The sequence below is a fragment of the Phacochoerus africanus genome, chromosome X (genome assembly GCF_016906955.1).
Source record: "Phacochoerus africanus isolate WHEZ1 chromosome X, ROS_Pafr_v1, whole genome shotgun sequence".
NCBI classification, from domain to species: domain Eukaryota; kingdom Metazoa; phylum Chordata; class Mammalia; order Artiodactyla; family Suidae; genus Phacochoerus; species Phacochoerus africanus.
This window is the reverse complement of record NC_062560.1, coordinates 22,383,283-22,409,016: the sequence shown is the minus strand read 5'-3', so window position 1 is coordinate 22,409,016 and position 25,734 is coordinate 22,383,283. Positions and strand designations below refer to the sequence as shown.

General features: G+C 41.1%; 1 protein-coding gene across 1 annotated transcript in view; it reads right to left on the bottom strand.

Moving 5' to 3' along the window:
* Positions 1 to 452: 452 nt before the first annotated feature.
* CXHXorf58 (chromosome X CXorf58 homolog) overlaps positions 453 to 25,734 on the bottom strand; it is a 28,762-nt gene continuing 3,480 nt past the window's right edge. The window contains exons 3-7 of the mRNA XM_047765071.1: positions 24,516 to 24,612; positions 19,362 to 19,456; positions 18,549 to 18,660; positions 10,329 to 10,460; positions 453 to 667 (exon numbers count right to left, since the gene is read on the bottom strand). Coding sequence (XP_047621027.1) covers positions 491 to 667; positions 10,329 to 10,460; positions 18,549 to 18,660; positions 19,362 to 19,456; positions 24,516 to 24,612 — 613 coding nt within the window. The 3' untranslated portion in view covers positions 453 to 490. The remainder of the gene's footprint in view (positions 668 to 10,328; positions 10,461 to 18,548; positions 18,661 to 19,361; positions 19,457 to 24,515; positions 24,613 to 25,734) is intronic.

Sequence of the window (25,734 nt, the reverse complement as noted above, 5' to 3'; positions counted from 1 at the left end):
CTGTAGCAACAACAAATTCACTATTATTTTTATTATAATTCAGAGTAGGTCAATCACAAGCTGTTTTGTAAAAACAACATGCTACTAAAAAAAAAAAAGACACTGGAGGCTGACTCAAGAGCAGCTTTTTATTCTGTGAATTCTAATATTTATGCTAAGCACGGCCTGTTCAGATATTTTTTATTAATGAAGGAAAATAAAAATTGAATAAAATTCCAGGGACTCAATACTCATTATTTCTTGAACAAAGCCGTATATAGCTAGGTTGAGGGCATCTAGCTGAAATTATTTATTTAGATTAAAATTCTGTCAGTAAAAAATATTTGTACCTATGGAAATATAAAAAGGCTTTAAAATCTGTCTCACATTTGGTTAAGAGAGCATACTGAGGGCTCGTTTGTATTTTCTGTTCCTTTATGCACATACTCATTATTTATGGAAAGACAAGCAGATTGTTGAATAACTTGGTTTCCTGTCAATTAGTTGTGCATTAACTTGATGGAGAATTATTAACATACAACTCTTGACACCAGGCAAATAATTCCTTTTCCTCTTTTTCCAATTCGTCATCTGACATGAGTTCACTAACTTTCACAATGTCAAAAGATGGGGTAGAGAGGATGATTGACTGTTTTTGCTTTGGGCCCGGTATGTCCTTTTGCGGTTCCTAGGTAGAATTATAAATAAAAGCAGAAAGGTTTTTATATTTGACTGTTCATACTTAGCCTCATCTCAAAAAACTTATAGCAGATTTTTTTTTAATCGGCAAAGTAAAACGTGAATACATGTTCACTGTAAATATTTCTGCAATGTAGTATACTGAAGCTGATTTTCTACACTCTAGTTCTTAGTAAGTGTAGATAGAAATGACTTCCATTTTAAGAAAAGCACCATTAGAGATGTGCTGAACCAACACTGTCAACTTACAGAAACAATAGGGGTTTTTTGCCAGCTCATGCTGATGTGGAGCCAAAATGGCTGGTATTTATTAGAATAGCTACTTATGTTAAGAATTTTAAAAATATGTGTTACCAAGGGGAATGTAGCTTTATACTATCCATGTATATACCAAATGTCTGTGTTTCATCCTTGAACTTTTAGATTAGGAAAATTCTACTTAAGGAAGTAGAATTACTTACACTTTGAATATTGTCCAAAACAATGAATTCAGTACAAATTAAACTTACAGTTCCTGCAGAAGCATCTTTTTCTTTAGCCATCTTATAAGCTTTTTTCATTTTTTCAACTTTCATTTGAGCTTGCTTGGATCGACGACCCAGATGTTTAATTTGACTTTGCTGTTGGTAGGGTCGATACAAAGGTTGAAGACTTGAGAAGCATGAAGGGCGCCTAAGAATATTTGTAGTACAAACAGAAAAAATTGCACAAAGTAAAATTTAAATGTAAAGCAAGTTCCAAATTTCATTAAAGCATCCTCTAGCAAATATATCATAAACCTCAGTGCTTAGAGCAATATTGCATGTAAGTTTTTAGGCCAAAGTTACCTTTTTTGCTTGACTTACATAGCATAGTTCTTTACCTATGATGATGGTGAAAATGATAAAGTGTGGCAGCAATTTAAAATCAGTTTTCCTGGAGTTCCCGTCGTGGCGCAGTGGTTAACGAATCTGACTAGGAACCATGAGGTTGCAGGTTCTATCCCTGGCCTTGCTCAGTGGGTTAAGGATCTGGCGTTGCCGTGAGCTGTGGTGTAGGTCACGGCTCGGGTCCCGCGTTGCTGTGGCTCTGGTGTTGGCCGGCAGCTATAGCTCTGATTCGACCCCTAGCCTGGGAACCTTCATATGCCGTGGGAGCGGTCCTAGAAATAGCAAAAAGACAAAAATAAAATAAAATAAAATAAAATCAGTTTTACTGGAAAACTGTAGTAGCCATTTGAATTTTTTGGAAATATATATCATATACTAATAACACCAAAAAGTATTAAATTTCATAACAGCTGAAACAAGTTGTTTTTATCAGTGTTGGGACCAGACACAGTTGGTGCCATGTTCATAGTTCCCTTGGCTTACCACTGCAGGGCACACAGGCTCAACTTCCAACTGCAAGCATCAGCCTCACTTAGCCTTAGAGCTTTCTCTCTCTGTCTTTTTTTCTTTTTGGCCATGCCTGAGGCATGCAGAAGTTCCCCGGGCCAAGGATCTAACCCATGCCACAGCAGTGACCCAAGCTATAGCAGTGATAACATCAGGTCCTTAACCTGCTGAGCCACTAGGGAATTCCAGTCTGGAGCTTTCTTATGAGAACAAGAGCTCATGTGCAGGGAAAGCATCCCAGAATTAACACTTCTCCTCCTAAGCCAGCCTTAACCAATGACTAATGGGTGTTGATATACAAATATCCCAACTCCCTCGCCTGCTGAGGGATCACCTGATTTGCACATCTACACTGGCTACGACAGTCCCAGAAGGGATTAAGCCCCAGTTACCCACAGTGATAACTTGTTTGTTAATATAACACTGTTTCGGCTGCCTGCACTTCCCGTTTCACTTCTCTGCCTCCTTTCATCAGTGGTTTCCAGGATCACCCCCCAAATAAACTACTCATACTCAAATCCTTATCTCAGGGTTTGCTTCTGGAAGAGTCCAAACTAAGGCTGCATTCAAAAAAAGCCTTTAAGAGAGTACTTTTCCCTCTTCAATTGACTTAGAATTTGGCTACTTATTTGGTTCTTTAAGTGACCCATTCTTGGATAATCAGTAGCAGGAGTCTAAATAGCAGGGAGCCTATAGTTATATATGGTGGCAGAGAAAATTACATCATTTATTTGACCTTGGTGGTAATAGGGTTAAGTTCCATATTCAGTGCTTACATGGATGAGTTAGAGAAAATCTATTTCATGATGACAGACTGTGCTCTACACCAGGCCATCTGTCTGGCAAATGTATAGCCTTGATCATAAAATAAATGGGCTAAATTATGTTATTGGGTCGGCACCCACTCATCTCTACTCCCAGTGTGTTGCCTGACAGAAGGTCATCAGTGTCTCTTCATGTATTACAAGACTATTTTTCATTTCAAATATGACTGTGTGAAATAGACTACCAACAGGTCCTTGTCAGTCTTATTATCTCTTATTTTTAAGGGAAAAAAAGCTTAATTTGTAAATAAGATGGGCTAGGTGAGACTTGGCAATGGAAAAGAAAAAGGAATATAATTGGCGCAGTCATAGTCTGTCTATGTGGTTTTAGGTCATAATAGAGACTATTTTGCTATGACACGCTTTTCTATAATGTGAATTGGCTCGCATGTTATTGGTAAAGAAGAGAATAATGTGACTGCAATTTATATGCAATTTATCCTCGGCAAAGGGAGCCAGAATAGCAAGAGTAGAATTATAACCTTCAGTAGAAAAGGAAAAAGTCCTTCTCTGCATAGCATGAGCAACGGAAGCCCTCTTGGCTGCATTTATGAAAACAAGAATTGGAGTTGCCGTCGTGGTGCAGGGAAAATGAATCCGACTAGGAACCATGAGGTTGCAGGTTCAGTCTCTGGCCCTCGCTCAGTGGGTTAAGGATATGGCGTTGCCATGAGCTGTAGTGTAGGCCAGCAGCTGTAGCTCCGATTTGACCCCTAGCCTGGGAACCTCCATGTGCCACGAGTGTGGCTCTAAAAAGCAAACCCCCCCCCGAAAGAAAACAAGATTTAGCACCAGCACTTAGGGGTCTCTCCTCAGAGGGGCACTCCCCCGACACAATCCACCCTTATTACCTTCTATCGTAATCCCTACCTTGGGTGGTTCATGGTTCTTGGCAGGTCACAGTGCCTCTCGTGTCCACTTAAAAGGCCACCACACTGGCCCAGGGCTCCACGTCCATCTGCACTGTCTTGGTGCCTACTACCTGCTCTAATCCAAGGGTCACCAGCATTTTCATTTTATCGTAGATTTTTTTTTGTCTCTTTTTTGTTGTTGTTGTTGTTGTTGTTGTTGCTATTTCTTGGGCCGCTCCTGCGGCATATGGAGGTTCCCAGGCCAGGGGTTGAATCGGAGCTGTAGCCACCAGCCTACGCCAGAGCCACAGCAACGCGGGATCCGAGCCGCGTCTGCAACCTACACCACAGCTCACGGCAACGCCAGATCGTTAACCCACTGAGCAAGGGCAGGGACCGAACCCACAACCTCATGGTTCCTAGTCGGATTCGTTAACCACTGCGCCACGACGGGAACTCCTATCGTAGATTTTTTATATATGCTGTGGTGGCCTGTCTGGTGGTATAAGTTATCTCCCCAGGTATCAACTGGCCTTTTTCTTAGTGCTCTGTTTACAAAGTTGCATAACTTTTTTAAAAAATCTTTTTAAGGATGCACCCGCAGCATGTGGAGGTTCCCAGGCTAGGGGTCCAATCGGAGCTGTAGCCACCGGCCTATGCCACAGCCACAGCAACGCGGGATCCGAGCCGCGTCTGCAACCTACACCACAGCTCACGGCAATGAGAGGGATCAAACCCGAGTCCTCACGGATGCTAGTTGGGTTCGATAACCACTGAGCCACCACGGGAACTCCCAAAGTTGCATAATTTTGAGCAATCTGCCCCAACGCTGTTTTTCCCATATTCTCTGTTATCTTTCGTGAGCTATTTGGCAGAATGTGAACATTTCCAGAAATGCTCCTAGTATTGTAACCCAGTGAAAGATCATTGTTACCTAACTTCAGAAACAATCTGTAGCTGGCGCTGATGAATCTCTTCCGTTTTCGGTCTTTGCAATAGATACTTCATTTCTTTTTTCAGACGGTTTGAGATTATTCCAGTCTCCGCGTAATCAACTATGTCATACATTATCATTGTCCTGGGAATGTTTTCGAGGTTTAATCTTCGCCAATAGTTATTTCTGCCACCAGAAGATGCAGGGGTCTCATCCAGAAGACTGGAATACTATATGGAAAAAACAATTAAACATGATTGGCTGTGGTGCTCTAGAATGTTTTTAGACACATTCCCTAAAGTTTCACTCAAATGTTACTTCATCCAAAAAGCATTCCTCAATCTCATCTGTGAACTTTATTGACATCTCTGATGACTCTTCTTAACGACTACTTGATGTTCTAGCTATTTGTGTATATTTTAGCTCCCCTACTAGAAGGCAGGATCCTTGTCACACAGAGTCATGCACATAGTACCACACTCACTATTTATTTAATGCTTAAACATTAATATTTATTTAATGCACTAAATATTTATTTAAAGCATAAAGATTAAGCCTTCAAGGCAGACATAAGTCAGATAAATTAAACTGAGGATGGGCCTAAAAACTGAAAATAGTTGTGTGATTTACATACCTGGTAATGCTTGTTTGTGACATGCTTGCATTAAGAGGACATTTGCACAAACCTTTTTAGAAATAATCAGTTCATCTCTGGTGCTAAGTGGTAAAGTTCATTGTCTTTATTTGGAGTATTTGGACTTTTCTTTTTTAAAAATTTAGAATAATAAGGAATTATAATATATAAATATATATAATGAATTCACCCTTATCAATATTCTTTTTTTCCTCTTGCTGTGGCATGCAGCAGCTTGCAACCTTCATTTAAGAGACAGGAATAGGGTAAGAGGAGCTATGATGCTTGGAAATGGAATAATAGCTAGGCATTTAGGGTATGCCATACACACACAAGCAGTCTCCTTTGAATCATTTAGGCATGCACAAATTTTAATTACCACCATTTAGTCAAATAAGCTCAGTCCTTCAATGATATAGTTCAGGGAGTTCCTATTGTGGAGCAGTGGAAACAAATCCGACTAGTATCCATGAGGATGCAGGTTTGATCCCTGGCCTCACTCACTGGGTTAAGGATCCCATTGTTGCTGTGAGCTGTGGTGTAGGTCACAGACGTTGGCTCGGATCCCAAGTTGCTATGACCGTGGAGTAGGCCAGCAGCTGTAGCTCTAATTCAACTCCTAGCCTGGGTTTCCATATGCCGCGGGTGCAGCCCTAAAAGAAAAAAAGTTCAGATTTCAATTACCACAGTAGAACTGAGTAAATGCATAAAGTATAAACTCGGCTGCTATCTCTTCCATCCATAGATTACCACAAAATAACAGATGTGCATGGTGGTAGATGACAAATCATGCCACTTCTTTCAAGGTGTGTCAGTGATTGGTCACTATGGATCTCCTATTTAGTTCACACACAGACAGCGAAGTATGTAATTGTGTTGCCTCTTAGTCTTCCAGTGATAAACCCATGTGACATTTTACAAATAAAAATAATCGAAAGAGGGAAAAGCCCACCAAAGAAACAAAAAGTGGTAAAGCTGGAAGTGAAATCCAACTTGAACGTAAATAGAGTTTGAGAAGAAACAGGCGACCGTGGGGATGTTGACACTGTCATCATTCAAGAGACTGTAGCTAGGCTACTAGAGGAACTTGGTGAAGGTGCACTTATTAATATAAATGAAGAAAATGGCTGTGACGAAAAGGATGATGTTTTCTCAGAGGAAGTAATGTTGGCAAAAAAGAACTTTATATTGAAGGAGCTCTGAGATATTTCACTTCAGGTACATAGGATAAAATATTGGCAGGTGATCCAAACTTAGAAAGGAGTATGACAATCTGCCAGGATACAGAAAAGATGCCCACTCCTTGTTGTAAGTTATATAGAAGAACAAAAAAGGAGTTCCTGTTATGGCTCAGTGGTTAATGAATCCGACTAGGAACCATGAGGTTTTGGGTTCGATCCCTGGCCTTGCTCAGTGGATTAAGGATCCGGCATTGCCATGAGCTGTGGTATAGGTCACAGACTCACCTCGGATCCCGCATTGCTGTGGCTCTGGTGTAGGCCAGTGGCTACAGCTCCAATTCAAGCCCTAGCCTGGGAACCTCTATATGCCGTGGGAGCAGCCCAAGAAATGGCAAAAAGACAAAAAAGAAAAAAAAAAAAAGAAAGAAAGAAGGAGTTCCTGTCATGGCGCAGTGGTTAACGAATCCGACTAGGAATCATGGGGTTGCGGGTTTGATCCCTGGCCTTGCTCAGTGGATGAACAATCTGATGTTGCCGTGAGCTGTGGTGTAGGTTGCAGACACAGCTCGGATCCCGCGTTGCTGTGGCTGTGGTGTAGGCCGGTGGCTACGGCTCCAATTAGACCCCTAGCCTGGGAATCTCCATATGCCACGGGAGCAGCCCCAGCAAAGGCAAAAAGACAAAAAAAAAAAAAAAAACAAGAAGGTGAGCACTGTTTAAACTACTAAGTAAAATGAGTTTTTGTTTTTTATATTTATTGAGATTCACATCTCATACAATTCATCCATTTAAAATGTATAATTCAATGGTTTTTAGTATATTTACAGTTGACAAGCTTTTTACAAAGAAGTAAAACACTTTAATTCTCACTGTTTCTAATGTTTTAAATTATAGTACACTAAATAAGTGTTTTTTTCATTTTCCTATGTATTTATAACAGACAGTAATAGTTTTTAATGTTTTTACAAGATTTTTTAAAGGCATGGAACAATCATGATTTTTCCTATTGATCATTAAGTTTGCTCTTCATGGTTTCAGCTCACAAGGTCATTTTTATGGCCCTGTACTACCGTGCAAAATGAAGACTGCCTGTTTATTTCACTTCCTGAGAATGGAGTGGTAAAATGGGTAAACATCTCAGAACTGTCAATGATTTGCTCTGCACTTACTAGCTATATGACCTTGGGCAAGTTTTAAAAAATCTCATTAAACTCTATTCTTCTCATCTGTTAAAGGGTAACGTAATTTACAGACTTGAAGATTAAAGGAGACAATATGCATATAAGGAGCTAAAAACAATGCGGTGTCCATAAAGGGTTTCAATATGTCTATCTGGGGAATTTTTTCTATGACACCAATCCTTGGCGTAGTCACAACCCTCAAGTATGTGGCTCATGTTCTTAGCAAAGATACTTGGCATTCCCAAGCTCTACTTATTTCCTGGTTCAGTTCCCTAATCTTCTAGGTTAAGGCTCTAAAAGACAGAAAGCACCATTGGGAGTCTCCAAAGCACTGCATTAATTTCACAGTTCACATGGAAGCAACTGAGTGGTCATATATTATTATTATTATTATTAGCTAGATTTTTGAGATCTTGTTTCTTTAGAATTTAGAAAGCAGGGGTGATAATAATACCTACTTCTTAGGATTGTTATGAGAATAAAAGGAGGTATTAGATCAGCATTAGCTATTACTATTCAGGTATTTAGTTTAAGTTCCCTGATTCAGCACTGCTAACTGACCATATGCAAACCAGAAACCTAGGAGCAGTGTTAGACACCTTCCTCTAGCTTATCTCCATGTCCTCAAGGCCCGCTGCTTTTATTCTCTAATTATCTCTTACAGCTAATCTCCAGCCTCACAGCTCTAAGCCAAGAAACTACCATCTCTCCTAAAATACTGCGGGGACCTCCTAACTAAGAGAATGCTCTCACTATCCTCTAATCCATTCTCTACATTGCAGCCAGACAGATCTCTTCACTTATTAGATCACCTCATTTTCTGAAACACTGCACCAGCTTCTCACTGTGCACAGAATCCAGGAGGAAAAAAAAAAAAAAAAAACCTTACTATGGTCAAAAGCCCTGCATGAGCTCTAACCAGTCCTCCAGCCTGACTTCGTACCATACCTCTTGTGTTCTCTCTTCTTTAGGCCCACAAACCTGTTTTCAGGCCCTGCAGCTCATCTTTGACACAGAGCCTTTGTCTAGGGTGCACCACCTGCTCAGCCCCAGACTGAGGGTGTGACACATTGTTGAGTGCCTGCCTATCAACCATTTCCCACTTCTCCTTTACTCATGGAGCCCTGTTTTGTTTTGTTTTCCAGGTATGGAACAGATATACATGCTCCTGGAAGGAGGGCCCCAGCACAAGAACCACAACTGTGGTTGATTGAAGTCAATTGTGGGAAATGATCCCATTTCTCTTTACAGTGATTGGTTTAGGGGAAGCACATAATCCAGTTCTGACCAATGGGACTTGAGAAGTAACTTGTTGGGGGCTTTTGGGAAAGAGTTTTCTTCTTGAGATAAAGAGAAAAGGACACTAGGAGTCCCCTTCTTCCTGCCTTTCAATGTAATTGAGAATGTGATAGTCAGCTTGTTACTGTATAAAGGAAGCCAAAAGTACTGTAGAGAAGCTGACCCACAACCCTGATGTCCTTGAGCTACAGCATTAGCTATCCTATCCAGGGACTTCCTCCATGTGACAATAAATGTCCTTTATTATTTAAGCCTCTTGTGGTTGGGATATTCTGTTACTTGTAGCAGAAAGCATCCAAACCATAATGGAACCCTTCCTTACTAGATCAAATATCTGTCATGCACTCTTTTTAGCGCTATGTATTTATTTTTAATTTTTGTTTTCTTGAGATAAAAATTCACGTAGTGGTATTCTTGCTGTGGTGCCACAGGATCAGCAGTGCCGCCACAGCACCAGGATGCAGGTTCAATCCCTGACCCAGCACAGTGGGTTAAAGGATCTGGTGTTGCCACAATATGTCTCAATTGTGGCTCGGATCTGATCCCTGGCCTAGGAACTACATATGCTGCAGGGCAGCCAAAAAAAGAAAAAAACATTCACATAGTATAAAATTTACCATTTTAAAGTATAAAATTCCATGGTTTTTAGTAAATCATGGTATATATTACTGTTAATTCCAAAATGTTTTTATCACCCCCAAAAGAAATCCCACATTGCTTAGCTATCATTCCCTAGAGACAAAAAGCCACATATTATATGATTCCATTAATATGAAACACCCAGAGGGACAGAAAGCAGATTAGTGGTTGATAGGGGCTGGAGTGATGGAGGAATGGGGAGTGACCACTTAATAGATATGAGGTTTCCTTTGGGGTGATAAAAAGATTCTTAAACTAGATGGTAGTGATGTTTGCACAACACTGTGAATGTACTTAATACTACTGAATTGTACAATTTAAAATGGTACATTTTGGGAGTTCCCGTCGTGGCGCAGTGGTTAACGAATCCGACTAGGAACCATGAGGTTGTGGGTTCGGTCCCTGCCCTTGCTCAGTGGGTTAACGATCCGGCGTTGCCGTGAGCTGTGGTGTAGGTTGCAGACGCGGCTCGGATCCCGCGTTGCTGTGGCTCTGGCGTAGGCCGGTGGCTACAGCTCCGATTCAACCCCTGGCCTGGGAACCTCCATATGCCGCGGGAGCGGCCCAAGAAATAGCAACAACAACAACAACAAGACAAAAAAAAATGGTACATTTTATATTATATGTATTTATTTTATCACAATAAACTATTGTATGAGTCTTCCTAGAGGACAGGAGGAAGAAAGCTTATTTTGTTGTTTGTTTTCAAGCTCTAAATCTAAGTTCCATACCTGCATGTAATCTTTCAGAGTGACAATATCTATTTCATCAGTTATTTTGAACTTCTGGAAAAGACGTTCATCTTCCATAATTTGATGATAAAATTTCTTTTTCCCCATTATTTTGCAAACATCAACCACTGCCTATAAAGGGAAAAGAAAATATTTTTAAAACAGTAGTATAATAACAATAACTATCAGCATACACTTTACATATTTTTTGTGACAAATACATCAAATACTGTTCCTTTCTTCTGTAGCTTGCTATTCAAAAAGATTGTATTTAAAAGAAGGGAATATATAGGATTTTTAAACCACTTAAAATTTGTTTCCATCACCATCTACATAGTTTTAGAATGTAGCTAGAGGAGTACCTGAGTCTACAATCCTCAGAGGACCACAGTTTTGTTTCATTTTATTTTTAAATCTGCTTCTTTCCCCTTAAAAAACATGATTTCCCTTTAAAAAATAAACCAAACCTCTAACGTCGTTCATGCTGTCAATGCAGAGAAAACTCATCTGGTTATTAAGCAGGTTGCCCTAGGAACCGCAATGAAAAGTCTGGGGCCAGCTCCCTTTTATGTGGTAGTGCATACATCGCCCCCAAATGGAAACATGTACGTTTGAGAGTGCTGAGACCTCCCTCTCCTTCAGGCTTCATTCTCAGTACTGAAAGAGTAGCAAACAAAGAGTTTTTTCCTCTTCCAAATATTAATATTTTGCACTCAAGGAAAGCACCTGAGAGGGCAGAGACAAAAGGATCACAGAAAACATGGAGGCTCGAATCCTGCCTGGCTCTATTTGCACCATACCCTTCCACGTATATTATACTTGTGTTTAGAGCTCTGCGTAGACCATGAATGGAGACTCATGTGCTCCCCACCCTCCTTCCCAGCCCCCATGAGTATGTGCTGACTCTTTCACTACATATTTTTATATTACATATCTGTGCTTCTGGCCATAAAGGTTATGCTTATGTGAAGGGAGACTGGCGTAGATTCTGGTTCAGCTTCTTTTTTCCTTTGTGACTCAGAATGTGATACTGTGAAAGTATGGGAACTCTGCATTCTGATGCTGATATAAGGCTGTAGAAGAGTGGTTGAGACAGGACTGAAACTCAGAATTTCTATTCTTTTTACTTAACACACAATACAACAGCAAGCCTTAATATATTTTCTATTTTGATTCTCACTTTTGTTATCCAGAAAATTTCTTTATTTAAATTCCAAAGCTTAGAGCACAGACACATATGGGAAATGAAAGAAAATATTCAAATGGCTGCAGTTTTATTCCTAATGCACTAAACTGAAAGGACAGAAACAGCTTACTAAAAATGTGATGGGACCTTCCTTTAGGCAGATCATTTTTGTTTTCTGCTTCATTAGTTTCTTCACACACTATACATCTAAAGAAAAGTAAGTATTGGCACATATCTCCACTATGCTTTCTTGCAATTAATTTCCTGTGGGTTCTAATTAACCATCTCCACAGTGACACTAAAGGTAAAAACAAATAGTTGTATACTGAACAGATCTTAAAACCATATAATTCCTGCCTAGAGAATTTCTTTAGATATAACTATAGTTTACTTTTGCTCAAGTTACTTAAAAAGGTATTTCTTATCAGTTCTTCCCTACTCTACTCCGCTCAGCGTCAGCACCAAGCTCTCCAAGCCCCAGTTTCCTGTATGTACAGTGCCTCAGCTCTGTGGCTCAGCTGTGTCAGGCCCATCCTGGTCTCTCAGCCAAAAAAACCCCAGCCTGGCAGCACAGGGCAGGCTTACTGCCCACTTCCGACAGGGGTTTGAAAAAAAGTTTGCCCTCCAGTGGCCAAGATTTTCTTTCTCAGACATTGGCCATGTATGACCAGATTCAGGAAAGTCCTTCTGGATAGTAAGGGACAGGAATGAAGAGCCCAGCCCCAGGAGAAAGGGAAGGGTGAAAAGTAGGCAAGGATTCCAGGAGAGCAGCCAATCAGACTAGGATTCAAGAGGCAGGTTCCATTCTTGGTGGGTGACTCAAAGGGTCCAAGGGGGGCATCTCTATATTTGACAGGTCTCTGAATACCTAGCATCACTGTGGCCCAGAAGTCCCCACAACCCTGCAGCTACTTGTTGGCCTAGAGCTACAGTTGATCATGTCAAGTTACCCTAATATCTCAAGGCACTTCCCTGCCTGGCCGGAAATTCTCACTCATGAAGATAGTAACAACTGGTATCTCTGAATGGGAATGAGGTTTCTTGTTTTGGAACCGTTCAGTTAAATACAGGCTCAGAATTAACAAAACCGCCATGACTGCTGACATTGTTTTAACCTTGAAGTGTACACAGTACAGTGGAAATACGAAAAGTGTTCTAGTCTCAGTTCTGGCTCTGATAAGCCTCTCCAAGTTCCAGCTTCCACAAAGGCAAAATGAGAATGACATGCACCTTATCAGAGTTATCCAGGGGCCATATAAGACAATGTACTTAGTGGGGTTCCTGACTCAGAAGTGGTTAAGAGCATGGGCTCTGGAGTCAGGCTCTCTGGGTCTTTATTCTTCTTTTTTTCTTTTTTATCTTTTTATGGCTGCACCCATGGCATATGGAAATGCCTGGGCCCGGGATGAATCCAAGCCGCAGCTGCGACATACACCACAGCTGTGGCAATGCTGGACCCTTTAACCACTGTGCCTCTGTAGCTACCCAAGGCACTGCAGTTGGAGTCTTAACCCACTTCTACACAGCAGGAACTCCCAGGCTCCCTGAGTCTTGATGTCAGTTCTTTCACTTTGTAGTTGTGAAACCTTAGGCAAGTTACTTATTCTTCTGCTTGTTTGTTTGTTTGTTTTTGCTTTTTTAGGGCTGCTCCCACAGCATATGGAAGTTCCCAGGCTATGGGTCTAATCAGAGCTACAGCTGCTGGCCTATGCCACAGCTCACAGCAATGCCAGATCCTTAACCCACTGAGTGAAGCCACTGGATCCTTAACCCACTGAGTGAGGCCAGGGATCGAACCCACAACCTCATGTTTCCTAGTCGGATTTGTTTCTGCTGTGCCATGATGGGAACTCCCAAGTCAGTCTTTAAAAAATAATTAACATGGAGTTCCCGTCGTGGTGCAGTGGTTAACGAATCCAACTAGGAACCATGAGGTTGCGGGTTCGGTCCCTGCCCTTGCTCAGTGGGTGAACGATCCGGCGTTGCCGTGAGCTGTGGTGTAGGTTGCAGACACGGCTCGGATCCCGCGTTGCTGTGGCTCTGGCGTAGGCCGGAGCTCCGATTAGACCCCTAGCCTGGGAACCTCCATATGCCATGGGAGCGGCCCAAAGCAATAGCAAAAAGACCCCCCAAAAATAAATAAATAAATAAAAATAATTAACAGAATCTACATCCTAGAGTTTGTGAGAATTAAATGATAATGCACATAAAATGTTTAACATCATACTCGATAGTGCTCAGTAAGAGTAGCTATTATTACTATTTTTTTTTGTCTTTTTGTTGTTGTTGTTGTTGTTGCTATTTCTTGGGCTGCTCCCGCGGCATATGGAGGTTCCCAGGCTAGGGGTTGAATCGGAGCTGTAGCCACCGGCCTACGCCACAGCCACAGCAACGCAGGATCCGAGCCACGTCTGCAACCTACACCACAGCTCACGGCAACGCCGGATCATTAACCCACTGAGCAAGGTCAGGGACCGAACCCACAACCTCATGGTTCCTAATTGGATTCGTTAACCACTGCGCCACGACGGGAACTCCTTTTTTTTTTTTTTGTCTTTTTTGTCTTTTTGTTGTTGTTGTTGTTGTTGTAGAGTAGCTATTATTAATAATGTTTTTCCTTTTTACATAAATGCCTAATCCTCAAAAAGAACAGGGATCTTCAACTTAAAATGACAGTTGCTGGACATTAATGTTTAAGAACTGTCAATTGCCCAAAAGTGTCCAGGCTATGGGGGTGGCACCTTCAGGACAGTGCTTGTCAAACTGTATTGTGCCTAGGATCACCTGGGGGGGGGGTCTTGTTAAAATGCAGATGCTGATTCAGTGGGTCTGAGGTAGGGCCTGAGAGCCTGCATTTCTAATTTATTTCTTTCTTTTCTTTCTTTCTTTCTTTCTCTCTCTTTTTTTTTTTTTTTGTCTTTTCTAGGGCCATACCCGCGGCATATGGAAGTTCCCAGGCTAGGGGTCTAATCAGAGCTATAGCCGATGGCCTACGCCACAGCCACAGCAATGTGGGATCCGAGGCGAGTCTGCGACCTACACCACAGCTCACGGCAATGCTGGATCCTTAACCCACTGAGTGAGGGCAGGGACCGAACCCGCAACCTCATGGTTCCTAGTTGGATTCGTTAACCACTGAGCCACGACTGGAACTCCATTTATTTATTTTCTTTTTACAGATGCACCTGTGACATATGGAAGTTCCCAGGCCAGGAGTCAAATCAGAGCTGCATTTATGACCTAAGCCACAGCTTGTGGGAATGCCAGATCCTTAACCCCTGAGCAAGGGCAGGGATTGAACCGGAATTCCCACAGAGACAACTTTGGGTTTCTTAACCCACTGAGCCACAATGGGAACTCTGAGCCTGCATTTCTAATTAAGTTCCTGGGGATGCCATTGCCAAAGGTCTACAGACCACACTTTGGGAAGCAAGGCTTTAGAATATTCTAAATATAGTTGATGGACTAGTATAGTGACAACCCTCTGTAAATAAGCATTGCTCTGAAAATAGATCATAGAAGTAGGTAAGTGAAGTGAGATCTCTTTTTTATACACATGGCTATCCAATTGTTTTAGCACCATTTGAAGTGCCTTCACAAATTTGATGAAGAACAATCAATCATATATGCCTGGGTCTATTTCTGAACTGTCTATTCCATCACACTTATCTACATGTCTATCTTTTTGCCATCACTACACTCTCAGGATTATTACAATAGCTTTTTAAGTCTTGAAATTAGGCAGCGTAAATTGTCTAAATTGTTCTTCTCAAAGTTGTTTAGGCTAGTCTACATCCTTTCAGTTGTTTTTGTGTTTTGTGGGATATTTTTTTGGTGAATATATGAGAAATGTTGTTGAAAAATGATAACGAAATGTATGAGAAATGGATTTATGGGAAAAGATGAAACGAGAGAATTTGTGGGAGTTCCTGTCGTGGCTCAGCGGTAACGAACCCAACTAGGATCCATGAGGACGCAGGTTCTATCCCTGGCCTCGCTCAGTGGGTTAAGAATCCAGTGTTGCTGTGAGCTGTGGTGTAGGTCATAGAAGCGGCTTGGGTCTGGTGTTGCTGTGGCTGTGGCCTAAGCCAGCAGCTACAGCTCCAATTTTACCCCTAGCCTGGGAACTTTCATATGCCATGAGTGCGGCCCTAAAAAAGGCAAAAAAAAAAAAAGAGACAAGAATTTGTGAAACTCCCTTCCTTTATATATGAACTTAGATTAAACATCTGAATGGACTAAAACTGACTTTTCTTTTTCTTTTTCTTTTTTTTGTCTTTTCTAGGGCCGCACCCGCGGCATATGGAGATTCCCAGGCTAGGGGTCTAATCGGTGTTGTATCCGATGGCCTATGCCAGAGCCACAGCAACACCAGATCGGAGCTGCGTCTTCAACCTACACCACAGCTCAAGGCAACGCCAGAACTTTAAGCCACTGAGCAAGGCCAGGGATCCAACCCGAAACCTCATGGTTCCTAGTCGGATTCCTTAACCACTGAGCCATGATGGGAACTCCAAAATTGACTTATTTTTGTAAACCAACTATAATGGAAAAAATAAAAATCATTTTAAAAAATCGGCATTTCTTTCATAATAAGAAATAAACTTGGGAAAATTGTATCAGTTTGCTAAAGACATGTCTATCTTCATTTTTTTTTTTTTTGGTCTTTTTAGGGCCACACCTGTGGCATATGGAAGTTCCCAGGCTAGGGGTCGAATTAGAGCTGTAGCTGCTGGCCTAGGCCACAGCCACAGCAATGAGGGATCCAAGCTGTGTCTGCAGCCTACATCACAGCTCATGGCAATGCTGGATCCTTAACCCACTGAGCAAGGCCAGGGATCGAACCTGTGTCCTCATGGATGCTAGTCAGATTTTGTTTCCACTGAGCCCCAATGGGAACTCCACATCTACCTTCAAAGAGCAAAAAAGTTGAGTGAACTTAGAGTGAGAAAAATTCCATTTCTACAGGCTTTCTATTAACCATGAATCTAAGTATCACCAGCTTGTTTTGAAGCTGACCTAAAGGGGAAAATGAACCCTAAACTGTTCTCTCCAAGCTGAGTATGTTCTGATCATTAAAACCCCTTAAAATGTTTAGTGAAAAACTCAAGCTGAATAGTATGATCATATTTTAAAAATAAGAACAAAAAATTTTAAAATACCTGTGTATTTTTATCAAAAAATTGAAGGATACACAACAAACTATTAACAGAGATCACTCCAGGTGAGTGACAGTTGCAGCACAGAGAAGAAAGGCATGACGGCATATTTTCCTTTTTAAAAAAACTTCTGTGCTACTTCTTTTTTTCAACAGTTACTGTGTTGGGGAGGAAGAGCCCAGTCCCAGGAGAAGTGGAAGGGCGAAAATTAGACAAGTATTCCAGGAGAGTAGCCAATCAGACTAGAATTTAAGAAGCATAAAATTTAAGTAAAATTTAAATAAAATTTAAGTTATTATACAGCATTTTAATGCATTTTGATGTATAAACAGTGCTTTCCAGTCATGGCCTCTAAGGTTCTCATTTACTCTACCCTGGGGATATCAGGGGCCACTAGGAGTAGTCTCAGGAAAATGTCACTATCTAAAAAAGCCCCATTACATAATCTCAGAAAAGCAACAATTTATGATGTTTTATATGCACAACTATAAGCTTATTCTGTAGGTAAATGTGGCATGAATTTATCTCTTGAACGCAGAATAAATATCTACTTTCACATCTGAAGTCATTCTACATAAATGAACAAATATTAATGTTTCTGAAATACCATATTCCACATGAAACCACTAGTCTTTGATATATTTCTGAAACCAAGTTAAATTTTCTCTGATAGTGCCCGAGAAGACAGAGAAAAGCGGTCTCTTTTCCTTTGCTAATATTCTTCATAGAATAAATGCTGCACATGCTGGATCTGATCAGAAATTGCCATGCTGTGCAGTCTTCTATCTTTAGTGCCATTCCTGATGATTTCAGATGGGTCATAATTTTCATGTAAAATACTTCTAGAAGGCTACAGCAAAATAAACTTTGATGTATGGTTTCTAAAAGGCTAAATATGAGAATGTACACTTTTTTTCTCAATTATAGTCAGGTGCAAGTGTCAAAGGAATAAAACCTATGCTGCAGATTCTTGCTATTAAAAATATGGTCCATGGATCAGCAGCAGTGGCAGCACCCGGGAGCTGAGTAGAAATGCAGAATCTCAGGACCCGTTCCAGATCTACTGAATCAGAAACTACATTTTAACAAGGTCCTTAGGTGAGTTCTATGTTGTAGACACAATTATGATGAATATTCATGAAACTTAAAAGTATGAGAAATGCAAAAAAGGATAAATATTTTAAAAGTTCATTTTTAAACTCTAGCACACTGTTTCTCAATATATTATCAGAATCAAAGGAACACTGATAAAATGCCATTAAAACAAAATTGCATCAAATGTTTTGCATAATTAAAAAGCCCTTACCAATAGGCTACTGTGATTCATTATTAATAAACCACAATTTTCTTTTTTTCTTTTCTTTTCTTTTTTTTTTTTTTTAGGGCCACACCTGCCCTTTTTTAGGTCATATGGAGGTTCCCAGGCTAGGGGTCTAATCGGAGCTACAGCTGCTGGCCTACGCCACAGCCACGGCAACATGGGATCCGTGCCGCATCTGCAGCCTAGACCACAGCTTACAGCAATGCTGGATCCTTAACCCACTGAGTGAGGCCAGGGATCCAATCTGCAACATCACGGTTACTAGTCTGATGCATTTCTGCTGCGCCACAACGGGAACTCCCAAACCACAATTTTCATACAAAAAACAGATGGATATTTTCTAGGGCTTTATATAAGTAATTTATTCCAAATAATTTTTTTAGCTAATAAACAGAGACCCTTTGAAATATGATGCTTAAAAAAATACTACCTGCCTGCTGGGCTGTTTCATGGTGAAATAACAGTCTGTACACTTTAAATGCAATTCAGATACTTACATAGATGTTAGGAAGCTAAATTAAGACAAACATAAACTGTACATCATGAAACATCACCTCACTTGACGGCTTTAATAATTTTTTTCCGCTGAAATACTTGTAACCATGGCCTTCAGTTTGAAGAAAAATTTTAAACACGATGAAAGGTGGAAATTTTTCACCACTGAATCTGAAATAAAAACCAAAAGTTAGTTATTTGGTATCAGGGTTGGGGCTCAGTTACTTCTCTCCTTTGTACTTAAGATTGTTCACATAGTTTCTTGCATGCAGGGTAAAGGCTATGCTAGAGCATAAAAAGAATTGGTAATGAAGCAGATCACAGAGGATGAAAGAGCCTCACTTTGGCAGGTGTGCTCTCGACTGTTCTCATATGTGTATTAGGCTGAACACATCATGGGAGATGAGAGCCACTCTCAAGGCAGTTTTTGGCCCAAGAGTCATGCCTCAGTCTCTCCAAATAAATATAAATAAGAACAACATATTTACTGTGCAATTACAACCTGAGAAGTTATGAAGACTTAAGAAAATAAATTTCTGGAGTTCCTGTTGGGGCTCAGTGGTTAATGAATCCGACTAGGAACCATGAGGTTGCGGGTTCGGTCCCTGCCTTTGCTCAGTGGGTTAATGATCCGGCGTTGCCGTGAGCTGTGGTGTAGGTTGCAGACGCGGCTCGGATCCTGCGTTGCTGTGGCTCTGGCGTAGGCCGGCGGTCACAGCTCTGATTAGACCCCTAGCCTGGGAACCTCCATATGCTGCCGGTGCAGCCCTAGAAAAGATAAAAAAAAAAAAAAAAGACAAAAAAGGAAAGAAAATAAATTTCTAAGATTTCTTCATATTAACTCCTTGAAATAAATCAGCATAAAAAATTACCTGAATCTAACTTTACACTTCATGCAAGGATCTTTAACAAGCTCAGCCTCTAAGGGGCTCACTTTCTTCAAAATTTCATATGTCACGTGATGTTCCTGAAATAGATTATGCTATTAACAGAAAGCAGTACCCTATCCAGGCACAATTTTCTACAAATAACAGAGGGGGCATGGTAAAGTGAAAGTACACCAGACTTGGAATTCTAAAGATCCAAATTCTGGTCTTGGCTTCCCCACTTATCATCTATGTAGCCTTGAGTTAGTTACTTCTAACTTTTGGCCTCCAAGTTTGGGTATGTGTCCCTCCTTGAGATCCCAGGCACTGTTCTTTCCCTCTGACAACACTTTTCAAAATGTGTCGTAGCTAACTATAAATGTGTCTGTGTTTCCTATTAGACTGTAAGCTTCATAAAGGTAGGGGCAGTGTCTTCTTTACCATTGTATTCCTAGTATCTAGCACAGTGCCTGGAATACAGCAATTGTTTAACAAGTATTTGATATTGAGCAATTCACTTTAAAATGAGAATGAAAATGATAATAGAAATGTTCTTAGCGCTTAAATGCCTTTTTTATACCACATACTATGTTAATTGCCTTATATATAAAATTTAATTATTACAACTCAGAAATATTATTTGGGAGTTCCTGTTGTGGCACAGCAGAAATGAATCCAACTAGTAACCATGAAGTTTTGGGTTTGATCCCTGGTCTCACTCAGTTGGTTAAGGATCCAGCATTCCTTTGGATGTGGTGGAGGCTGGCAGCTATAGCTCCAATTCAACCTCTAGCCTGGGCACTTCCATATGCCATGGGTGCAGCCTTAAAAATACAAAACAAAAAAGAAATATTATTTGAATGTTATCATTCCCATTTTACAAATGAGTGGGGCTGAGGCTCTGGGAGTGTCTGTAACTCATCCAAAGGCATAAAGGTAGTAAACAGAGAAGCTAGGATTCAAACTTAGATCTGTTTGATTCTAAAGCCCCCACTTTCCCCCCACTTGACCCCGCCCAACCTTAACACCTATGACAATCACATAAAAATGTACCCCAAAGGGCTTTTTAAATGACAAAGCATTTTATTTTTATTTTGTTGTCTTTTTAGGGCTGCACCTGCGGCATATGGAAGTTCCCAGGTTAGGAGTCAAATAGGAGCTGCAGCTGCCAGCCTACACCGCAGCCACAGCAACGTGGGATCAGAGGCATATCTGCAACCTACAGCACAGCTCATGGCAACGCCGGATCCTTAACCCACCAAGTGAGGCCAGGGATTCAACCCGTGTCCTCAGGTTCATTACTGCTGAGCCACAACGGGAACTTCAACAAAGCATTTTAAATGTAAGGTAGTAACTTGAAATATTAGGGTTAATAGATAAAAAAGAATTAATTTCTGTTACTAAGACAGTGTAAAATTATGACAAACCAGCACTGTGTAATTAAATACAAGTTCCATGTATGAAGACAATAGACAATGGACCTGAAATGTCACAGGTTTACCTGGGTGGGTTTTCTCTGAGGTATTCTGCTTTTTTACTGATACCAGAAATGGGTCTGTGGGTCAGATGGTTAAAGTGTATATATTTCTCAGAGTTTATGATGCTTTTTGGAGCTGCTAAAATTCCCTTAATGTGACTATTACTAATTATAGACTATTGTAATAATGGGTGATTTTACTAGGAGAATATTTAACACTACATGAAAGAAGGATTAATACTCTGCTAGGGTTGCCAGAGTTATTTTTTTAGGGAGTGGCGGGGTATGCACTTTTCGTTTGTTTTTGTTCAGGCAGGACTATATTATTCATAATGTTCTGTACTTGCCTTTTTCACTAATGAGGTATTTTAGCTACCTTTCTATTGCAGCATCATAAGCAAGGGTGCAAGGCTTAACAGTATGAAAGCACCAACATTTATTCAACCAGCATCATATCGATGGACATTATAGATTTTTAAAAAATTTTTTAATTGTTATTTCCCCAATACAATTTTTTTCCTATTGTACAGCATGGTGACCCAGTTATACATACATGTATACATTCTTTTTTCTCCTATTATCATGCTCCATCATAAGAGACCAGACATTATAGGGTTTACTTTTTTGTTGTTGCAAATAATACTGCAGTGGAATTAAACATATATGTAGAATGGACACCTAGAAGTGAAATCGTTGGGTGGAAGGCAAAGGCACTTTTAATTCATAGATTTTTATTGTTGGATCACTGTGTCACATCTTCAAATAAGAAACATGTCTTTTTTCCTTTTTAGGGCCGTACTTGCGGCACATCGAAGTTCTCAGGCAAGGAGTTGAATCACAGCTGCAGGTGCCAAACTATGACACAGCCTACGCCACAGCCACACCAGATCCTAGCTGCAATTGTAGCCTACACCGCTTGAGGCAATGCCGGATCCTTAACCCACTGAGCAAGACCAGGGATCAAACCCACAACCTCATGGATACTAGTTGTGTTCTTAACAACAGGAACTCCAAGAAACTGAATTTTAAAAAATCACATTAGTCTCCATAGTGGTCACACCAGTTAACATTCCCACCAATAGTGTGGGAGGGTTCCCTTTTCTCTACACCCTCTCCAGCATTTATTTATTTATTGCTTTTTTTTTTTTTCAGGGCTGCACCCTTGGCATATGGAAGTTCCCTGGCTAGGTGTCAAATGAGAGCTACAGCTGCAGGCCTACACCACAGCTACAGCAACTCAGGATCCACGCCATATCTGCTACCTACACCATGGCTCTCGGCAAGCAAGGGGAGGGATCGAACCCGAATTCTCATGGATACTAGTCGGATTCATTTCCACTGCACCACAACGGGAACGCCCCTCTCCAGCATTTACTGATGGTAGACTTTTTTTTTTTTTGTCTTTTGTCTTTTTGTTGTTGTTGTTGTTGTTGTTGCTATTTCTTGGGCCGCTCCCGTGGCATATGGAGGTTCCCAAGCTAGGGGTTGAATCGGAGCTGTTGCCACCGGCCTACGCCAGAGCCACAGCAACGCGGGATCCGAGCCGCGTCTGCAACCTACACCACAGCTCACCGCAACGCCGGATCATTAACCCACTGAGCAAGGGCAGGGACCGAACCCACAACCTCAGGGTTCCTAGTCGGATTTGTTAACCACTGCGCCACGACGGGAACTCCGGCCATCTGTCTGTTTTCTGTGGAGAAATGTCTGTTTAGATCTTCTGACCATTTTTAATTGGGTTGTTTGTTTTTCTGTTATAAAGCTGTATGAGGTATTTGTATATTTTGGAGATTAATCCTTTGTTAGTCACTACGTTTGCAAAGATTTTCTCCCATTCAGTGGGCTGTCTTTTTATTTTGTTTCTGGTGTCCTTTGCTCCATATGATCCAGCAATCCCAGTCCTGGGAATATATCCAGAGAAAATCATAGTTTGAAAAGATACATCTATCCCAATGTTCACTGCAGTACTATTTACAATATCCAAGACATGGAAGCAACCTAAGTGTAAATCAACAGAGGATTGGATAAAGAACATGTGGCACATATATACAACGGAAAATTACTCAGCCACAAAGAGGAATGAAATATTGTCATTTGCAGCAACATGGATGGACCTAGAAATTATCATACTAAATGAATGAAGTAAGTCAGACAGAGAAAAACAAGTATCATATGAGATCACTAATATGTGGAATCTAATAAAAATGATACAAAAGAACTTATAAAACAAAAACATACTCAACCGGTTTTTTTTGGGTTTTTTTTGGTCTTTTTAGGGCTGCACCCGCTGCATATGGAGGTTCCAGGCTAGGGTTTGAATCGGAACTGTTGCTACCAGCCTAGGCCAGAGCCACAGCAACGCCAGATCTGAGCCACATCTGTGAACTACACCACAGCTCATGGCAACGCCAGATCCTTACCCCACTAAGCGAGGCCAGGGATCGAACCCACAACCTCATGGTTCCTAGTCGGATTCGTTTCTGCTGCGCCATGATGGGAACTCCATACTCAACCATTTTGAAACCAAATTTATGGTTACCAAAGGAGAAATATAGCGAGGGAGGGATAAATTGGGGGTCGGGATTGATATATACACACTACTATATATAAAAAATAAATAGGTAACAAGAACCTACTGCATAGCACAGGGTAAACTATTCAATACTGTATATAACCTATATGGGAAAAGAATCTGAAAAGGGATACATGTATACCTGATTTACTTTGCTGTACCCCCGAAACTAATACAACTTGTAAGTCAACTTTACTCCAGTAAAATTTATTTTAAAAAATCACATTGGGGAGTTCCCGTCGTGGCTCAGTGGTTAACGAATCCGACTAGGAACCATGAGGTTACAGGTTCGGTCCCTGCCCTTGCTCAGTGGGTTAACGATCCTGCGTTGCCGTGAGCTGTGGTGTAGGTTGCAGACGCGGCTTGGATCCCGTGTTGCTGTGGCTCTGGCGTAGGCCGGTGGCTATAGCTCCGATTCAGCCCCTAGCCTGGGAACCTCCATGTGCCGCAGGAGCGGCCCAAGAAATGGCAAAAAGACAAAAAAAAATCACATTGGCCTCAGAAGAAGAAATAATAGTTATCTATGCTAAATATAAATCCAGGAGTTCCCTTGTGGTCCAGTGGGTTAAGGATCTGGCATTGTCACTTCAGCAGCTCGGGTCGCTGCTATGGCTAGGGTTTGATCCCTGGCCTGGAAGGGGATCAAAAAAAATCCAGAAATATTCGTTTAGAGTTAACCAAGGAAGAAATCCCACAACTGCATGCAATATTATTAGATTCAAATAAAAGAGATTTTAAAAGGTTATATATTCTTTTCTTTTCTTTTTTTTTTGTCTTTTTGCCTTTTCTAGGACCGCTCCTGCGGCACATGGAGGTTCCCAGGCTAGGGGTCTAATCAGAGCTGTAGCCACTAGCCTTTGCCAGAGACACAGCAATGCAGGATCTGAGCCACGTCTTTGACCTACACCACAGCTCACGGAACACCAGATCCTTAACCCACTGAGTGAGGCCAGGGACCAAACCCACAACCTCGTGGTTCCTAGTTGGATTCGTTAACCACTACGCCACGACGGGAACTCCAGAAGGTTATATATTCTATTGCTACTTAACACACCTTTTACCTTGATAAGTAATTATATCTGTCAGAGCAAACAAAAAGCAAAATACATACTGCTGCACAAATTGTGTGCTTAAGTAGTTGAAACATTGTTTTGTCCAGATGAGATAACCAAGCTCTCTGTATCCTGTAAGCTGAAATATCTTTATTTCTGAAAGGAAAAAAAATACATTGAGGTTTGTGAAGTAGTTTTCATTTTCCTAAAATCTTGGGGAATTCTGAATTTATGCTTCCTCCTCCTGTACCTCCTCATCCCCCACACTAGAACTGACCTAATGAGGAACATTAGGATCTGGTGATTAGAACTAGTCAACTGCAGAATCTAGTCAGAATGAGGATATAAAATACTTGAGAATATTTACCTTGAGATTAACAAAAGTCCTGGCTAAAACTTTATTATCAAAAGGCACATGTGCACACACACACACATACACGAACACACAGAAACAAATGTGCTTTGTAAAATGATTCATGACCTAAAATGATCCCATTATTGTTCATTCTTAAAAACACTGTCCAGGAGTTCCCGTCGTGGAGCAGTGGTTAACGAATCCAACTAGGAACCATGAGGTTGCGGGTTCAATCCCTGGCCTGGCTCAGTGGGTTAACGATCTGGCATTGCCGTGAGCTGTGGTGTAGGTTGCAGACGCAGCTCGGATCCCATGTTGCTGTGGCTCTGGTGTAGGCTGGTGGCTACAGCTCCTATTAGACCCCTAGCCTGGGAACCTCCATATGCCTTGGGAGCGGCCCTAAAAAAGGCAAAAAGACAAACAAAAACAAAAACCAACACTATCCAACTAGTTGAAGTGCTATGAGAATAGAACATACAATAGGTGAAGCTACAATAGGCCCAATTTTCTTCTGGGAGTGAATGACCATGCCCTAAAAAAGGAAACTCCCTTCTCTGATCTTTGTTTGAACCAGGGTCTTCTCAGCCAGGTCAGAGTATTTTTCTACTTTTCATCATGTCCCAACACGGGCAGATTGTAGGGATCTCACTCTCTAAGAACTAGCCCCTTTGAACCCCATCATTACACCTCACATGGCTACATGCGAAGGGGGTAGGCACTCCTGTTTAATGCCACTGTTGACTCGCAAAATGCAGATGATAAGATATTGAATAGAAAAGACCTCAAGTATGGAAACATACCCTTCAATACTAGCCAATGCCATTTATTAGCTGTTTAACCTTTTGCAAATCAATTACCTTCTCCTAGTTGCTGCTTGCTCACTTATGAAATGTAATAATAAGACTGCATCACAGGGTTGTGTC